Raw genomic sequence first — 7469 nt, 5'->3', positions numbered from 1 at the left:
ATTTATTATGATTTGTTCTGCGACTATAGTGTGAAGATATATATATATATATCTTTCGTTATTTATTATGATCAGGAGGTCAGGAGGCTTCGCCCCATTGCTCCAATAGAATCGTCGTCCGTTATTCCCAGGAGGGGCAACATCCCTGGCTCTTGTATATCCTGTCCTTTATTCCATCATACAATAAAAATGTGTATGTAACGCAGGCATGATTTACGCCTTTTGTCAGCATCTTTTCAGTTCTGAAAATAGCCGTTTATACGACGCGAATGCGTGGCGTGGTGAGGAGTAGATTAATAGTTTTTCGCGTATGCACCTTCATTTTCGCCCCTGTACGATTATCTCAGGCCGATAAAATTAGACGAAATTCCACAATAGGTTTCAGAGATATCCTGACCTAAAAGTGCAAACAACACGGTTTTTTGCTATGTTTGAGCTTCGCTCATATCAAGAATTTTTACTCTATTGCAAATCTGGGCACAGTATCAGAAAGTTTCAATCTTTTACTTTCAAAACCACTACTCACTTTTTTGAAACGCATTTTTACAGACCGAGACATCGTTCTTTGAAATTGAGAAAATTCAAGTTTCAGATGATACTGAAATACATGATAAAATATCTGCAAGGTTCAACAATAAATTCTCACTTAATTTATTACGTGTAAAGTCTATTTTGTTATGTGATACGTCCAGATGGCACTTTAAACGTGTAGCATTCAAAAATTCAAAATGGTGGATATAGTTAGCGACGACATTTAATGTTTGATGAATCTGAAAAATCCTAAGGATAACTTTGACAGAAAATAACCTAAAATACTTATGCAAAACCGTATGTGGAAATATATTTGTACCATTGCGATAAACTAATATGCTAGACTGACAACATAATATCGATGCCAGGTAAATCCGAAATGCTACAGAAAAGTTAAATCAAGAACACAATAACCTGCAAGCCCTAAGCCCCAGGAAGGATAGCCCGAGATCGCAATAACCTACAAGCCTTAAACCCGAGGAAGATATCTCAATAACAAAATAACTTGCAAGCCCTAGACCCCAGGAAGTTTAGCCGGAAATCGCAACAACTTGCAAGCCTTGAACCCCAGGAAGGATAACCCGAGATCACAATAACCTGCAAGCCTTAAACCCCAGGAAGATTAACCCAAGAATACAACACAACAGCACTCCTAGAGGCTATTCTCTCTCCGACAGTCCTTTTCAGAATAGTTGGCAATCATGTCTAATTCGTCTATATACGACAGCTTTCACTCAAATGCTAATACGAATACAATAGGCTTACGCGTACAGTCCAGCGTGATCTTTACTCAGCTAATTTACATTTCGATACATATCAAGGGCTACTAAAACTTCACAGATAGACAAAGGTGCCCGACAGGTCATCTCAGAAATCCCGCAAGGTATTTTTTTTAAGCTTGCGCGATTAAACTTTCCGTTTAAAACTATTGTTGTGGTATGGTGTGGAAGTTGATAGGAGTTATAATCAAACGATTTTGAGATCAAATACGAATCGCAATATAAATGGAAGAACTTTTCGGTTACTTTATCAAATTTGCTAGATTTTTTCGAAAAAGGTAACAGAATTAAATCCCACTCTTTCAAAGAAACTGAGTATCCCCTCCTTGGTTTTGTGTTTTATAATTAAAATGTATGTTTATTTGGTCTTTTGCCAATGGGACTTTTACTTTACGGGGTAAATCAAAATCTTCTGGAAATTTAACTGATTGTTGAGTTTGATCTCTCGGTTTAATCTCGAAATGTAATTCAAATGGGCTAAAATCGGCGCTGTGATGATTCGTCATATTTAGGAAATATTCTACGTCCGGAATATGTTTGTCACAACGATTATGAGTATCAGAACAGAGAGTACGAAATAAACGACCCAGTTCCCTCGTGACTCGTTCGGTAGGGTTACTTTGAGAATTCCTAACCGAACAAAAAATTGGTTGAATTCCAGTTTTGCGCAATCTTTTCGCCCATATTGGCGACGTAAATTGATTCCCATTATCTGCTAATAATCTCATGGGCTTACCCATTTCCAAAATTTATAAATCAAAAATCTTTTTATCGCAGTTTTAGTGTCATTTTTTTATACCTCCATTTTATACCTTCAATTCACCCTCCATTTTTTTATTAACATATTTAACCTTTTGACACAAATCACACGATACAATCAATTTCCTGTTCTTTCTGTTCATACCCCTCTAATGGTAAAAACGAAGAGTATACGTCAGAGTTTTATAGACATCAGGATGACCTAGTTTACAATTACTCTGTTTTATTATTTTTAAAGACAAATTTTGTGGAATTACATTTTGCCAATTATGCGTTATGTTATCGCAGTGAAATAAAACGTTATGTAATTTTAAGCGATCTTTCAATTTGGAAGAATCAAGAACATCGATGATTTATATAATGTAAGGATCGTTGAGTTGATTTGCAATAATTAAAAAAAAATCTTTTTTAATTTCTTTATCCAAGGTCAGCATGGAACAATTTGTTTTTTCAGTAATAATCGGCAGGTTAATTATTACAAAATTATGCTCCAACTAATCAATCTAGAATTTAGGTGTGGCGTTGAATTCAAAAAGTTCAACGCCTTATGATCAGTAATTACAATTAACTTCCTTCCCAACAACAGAACTCTGTGTTTGGTTATTGAATAAGAGATAGATTCTCTTAAGCATCTGCTAATTAGGGAGATCACATCATAATTCCGATTTTTATCAAATAAATTATAAATAAATAATGCTGTTTTGTGTTTCTCAGTCCAATTCCACAAATTTTCTGTTTTCATGATATCGCAAAAATGTTCCATGTAATAAGCGTACCGAATAGCAAATTGTCTATAATAACTACATATATCACAAAATAGCTGAAGTTGATTTAAATTTTTTAATGTAGCAAATTATCTGATAACCTCTAAACAATATTTAGGTCGTCTCGCCCCATTCAGCGATAACTCATACCCAACAAAATGCACCATTGATTGACAAAAAATCGACTTCTTTACTTTTAAAGTAAAATTTTAATTTAGCAATACTTCGAAAATTGATGTTAAAGCACGAAAATGTCCATACACGTCACCAGGGTAGCATTCAACAAATCATCTATTTACATCGTGAGAACGTTGTCAAATTGTTTACACAACCCAAGACTTAGAGCACGAATAAAGGCCAAACCCGCAGTTTTAATGCCGAAAGGAATTCTACGAAGTTGATATAACTTAGACCCAAATAAAAAAGCGGTGTATTTACGCGAATCGCGATGCAATGGAATTTGCCAATATCGGTTTGAAAGGTTAGTAGAAGACATATGATACACACCATGAAACTTTTGCAGCAACTCGTTTATTAGAGGCGGTGATTCATTATCTGTTCATTATCTGTTCATTATCTGTCCATAAATTAAATTACCTTCTGGTGCACGAAGTTTCATTCAACCCACCAGCATTTTGCGTGCATATTCTCATTATATCTTAAGTCGGAAGAGCCTATTCTGCACTGGTTGGTAAAAGGGCGCGCAGTGTTTCTGCCGAAAATGGGCCACTGAGCTGACCTGAAAAATTACAGGCGAATCACTTGCGTGAACACACTGTATAAAATCTTCACATTTATCCTAAATAATAGGACTGTTCGGATAATCGGACCTGTGTCGCAAGGAATTTATGAACACCGCGACTCCAAGAAAGGCGTAGCAGGATGGCAGGAGAACCTGCTCATCGACAGATGTGTCTGCAAAGATGCAGCATCCTACCAGTGTGACCTATCGATTGACTAGATTGAATGTCGGAAAACTTTCGATTCGACCTGCCATAGATTTATCATCTGTCTTTTGGAAAGCTTGAAGGTTTATCCGCACATCGTGAGGTGCATAGAGAGATTGATGCCGCTCTGGAAAACCAGATTTACTATCTTATCTGGAAAAAATCGTGTGACAACTGACAAGGACACCATTCAGAGAGGTGGCTTTCAGGGCGAAACCATGAGTCCACTCCTCCTTTGCCTCACATTATTCCCACTATCTCTAGGAATTCGCCATTCCCAGGAGTACTTTTGCGGCAAACCTGAAAATCGAAAGCACAAGGTCACTCATGTATTTTACATTAATGATCTTAAGATCTATGCTAAAAATAAAGAGCAACTAAATCTAGTAGCTCTAAGGATTCTCCAACGATACATTAAGGAATTTGAACTTGAATTTGTATTAGAAAACGCGCCAAGATTTATTTCGAGCGAGAAAAATTTAAAGGCGTCCATGAAGACCCTGAATTCGTCGACGGAAGCGCTATATGACACCTTCACCCTGAAGAGACCTATACATACCTGGGCGTGCCACAGAGCCGCATTAAGGAAAGGTTATGTACATGAACAAAAGCATGCATCTTAAGTCTTCTGTTCCGCGACTCTACATCTCACACCGTCCAGGTAGTCGCGGAATGTTGAATCGTGAATGTCTTCACAATAGGATTATTCTGGGTACAGCACATAGATTCGCAAATGGAAGAGACTCTCTTCTTAAAATGGTCAGGAAGCATGAAGAAGTGGACAAAGGAGCGTTTCTGTACAAAGCAGCGGAGGAGGGTGCTGAAACACTCGGACTTAACTTCAGTATCAGGGGTGAGCAAAATGCATCAAATCTTATCTATCTCGAGTACTCACTCCTAAAAGCCCGGATTAAGAAAGCACAAGAGAAAAACTTCCGTGAACAGCTCCTTGATAAGAGGGCGCACGGCATCTTCCACAGAAATGTGGAGGATCAATCAATGTCGTGTGAGCTAACTTTTTCTTTCCTTAAATTACTCGGATTGAAGTCACGCACGAAGGTTTTAATTTTTGTATGTCATAACGGTGTCATTTCCACCTTAAAATACGGTCGCCACATTTTAAGCCAAGACATTCCCGATGATAGCTGCAGAGGCTGCCATGCACACTTCGAGCATCTAGGACACATACTATCTAGTTGTCCAACTCATGCGGGAACGACCTACAAGCAAAGGCACAATGCAGCACTAATAGTGTTTTATAACCATCTCTGTCAACCATTGTTTCTATTGCACTACCGCGGCCTAACATAGTTCTCCTTGAATTCGAGAAGTGAACCCTGTTCTTAATCGAATTTTCGGCACGAGCTGAAAAAAAACATCATAGCCAAGGAAAATGAAAAGAAAGAAAGGTACAGAGATCTTATAAGGAAGTTACGACGCTTATACCCGGAATATTCCATTTAAACTAATCGTCCATGTTAAACTAATCGTTTATTACTTCATTACTTTTTGTCAATCGTCAATAGTTAAAATCCTTGAACGTTTTAAGCTGTGTCATCAAATGGTTTCAATCCAATTTTCATTGACGGTTTCATAGAATTTAATATAGTATTGGTGGGCCTTCTGGCTGGTGGGAGGTCAAGAGTGGAGTAATTCTCATGGCTTCATTCTGGCACCCCTCTTCTTCAATTTGTTCACTTCTGAGCTTAGAAGGGAACTTTAGCATTGTAGCTACCAAAAATGTGATGACGATATCGATTGCGTTACCTTTGGACCTGGAAGAATGGACTTCCTCTTAATTCCGCCCCTTTGTATAGGGAGACTTACCTTGTGCTGGAAGAAACAGGTATAAAGCATCTCCAGGTTTCACCTGCACATGTACTAATACGTCAATGTCTAGATCAAAATTTCATACGTACAAGCAAAAACACGCGAAAGTCCAGAACGCTTCCTGCCTATCCACTAGGGTGGAATTGAAATCGAAAGGAAACTACACCTAAGGAAGTTTTAGACAATGCTGCGTTTACAGTAGTAATGTAGCACAGCACGATTTAATCTTGTCCACAGCTTCACTTTTCGGGAAGCGGCGGCCATAATAGTTGGTACCGCAGTTATCCAAAAATATTTCCGCGTACCAGTCTTTGATATGCATATGAAACCCACTACGCAAAATCGGAATATTGTAAAATGTTCAAGACTTTGTTTTTGCGTAGTGTCGCAGGTAAAACGTACGAATGAGAAATGTTATAGAAAGTCTCAATAGAAGATAAAGCAAACTTAAAAATGGAATTTAATTTTTAAGGGTCAATTTGTTTTGCAATAAAAGCTGATGAAAAATGGAAAAAGTATAAAAAACTATAAAAACAGTAAAGAGAAAAAACTTTTCAATCAATATTAAGAATTATAAATCGTCGAGTAAGATGAAATCGAGAGAAAATCCAAAAATGTCCCCTCCGCCTCGGTAAATATTTGTACATACGGCATTTTTTCAATAAACTACCATTCAATCAGATTATACTCTACCCGGGTAATTGGAACATTTATCCTACTATTTTATGCTATAAATACTTACTCTTTATCTTCCAATTTAAAGGGACAAATCACATTGTATCCTCTCCCGGCTGAGCTTGAAATTATGGACTTGTTTTTCTCATTTAATTCCATATTGTCCGATATCAAACTTCTGGGACCAACCGTGAATTCCTTTTCATGCAAATATCTTCCTTTTACCTTAATAGGAACGTATTCCATATCCTTCAGCTTAATTAGACTGAAAGTAATATAAAATCTGAACTTCGTTACGGAATACTTTATATCCTTATATCAACAGTATCATGTGCTCGAAGGTTAAGGTAGTACGAAATAACATTCATCGTACTTGCTCACTTTCTTTCCTTAGAGGGTATAATAATTCCTTTGTATTATTAAGGACTGGCATACGTTACAAATTAGCTTGAATTAATGCTATAATACTTAGAGAACATACTTGTCAATTTAATTAATTAATTGGTCAAATAATTTACTTATTTGATATAAACAAAAGAAGGAAACAAATACGCAAATTGGGTGTCTTCCAATACAAAAATTGTACGTTCTTGAGAAGATCGATAAATTATGAAAAGTGTGATAGTAAGGTGCAAATCTGAATGAGAAGTTCATCGTTTGTATTGTTATAAAAAATGTAGCCGTTCGCTGAACACCCACCTCAATCATTCAAATAGAATTTGACTTTGTGCTCCATCCCTTTAATTTCTATATACATGACCTAAGTCGACTGAGGGTTTTTTTAGTCACTCGTTTTCATAATCTGTAACATTCTATCTATTATTTTGTTGAATTTCGAAACAGCGTCTTCATTTTTGAGGATGCATCATTAAATTGAATGTTACTTCTCGCAGTCCGAGCCACTGTACGCCGCTCTGTCAGGTATTTTATCCTCGATGAATAAAAAAATATTAATTATGCAGAAAATAACAAAAATTTTCTTTTTATTATTTATTTTATTATTATTTTATTTGTAATAAAAATCACTTATTAATACAAATTCTATAACATTTTTAGAACTTATAACTGATCACTACTATAATAATATTCTTTGAATATATGCTTTGAACAGCACTTGTCCACTGCCAAAGGGTGATCTACAAATATGAAACACCCTACCATATCGACCATAGATTTATGTATCA

General features: G+C 36.4%; 1 protein-coding gene across 2 annotated transcripts in view; it reads right to left on the bottom strand.

The window, feature by feature from the left end:
• LOC117168046 (surfeit locus protein 1) overlaps nt 1–7469 on the bottom strand; it is a 136340-nt gene that overhangs the window by 47897 nt on the left and 80974 nt on the right. For both annotated transcript variants that reach the window (XM_033353389.1, XM_033353388.1), the window contains exon 3: nt 6353–6550. In XM_033353389.1, coding sequence (XP_033209280.1) covers nt 6353–6550 — 198 coding nt within the window. The remainder of the gene's footprint in view (nt 1–6352; nt 6551–7469) is intronic.

The sequence above is a fragment of the Belonocnema kinseyi genome, chromosome 2, assembly GCF_010883055.1.
Source record: "Belonocnema kinseyi isolate 2016_QV_RU_SX_M_011 chromosome 2, B_treatae_v1, whole genome shotgun sequence".
Classification (NCBI taxonomy): domain Eukaryota; kingdom Metazoa; phylum Arthropoda; class Insecta; order Hymenoptera; family Cynipidae; genus Belonocnema; species Belonocnema kinseyi.
Note: the sequence above shows the minus strand (reverse complement) of the source record. Positions and strands in the feature narration are given on the sequence as shown.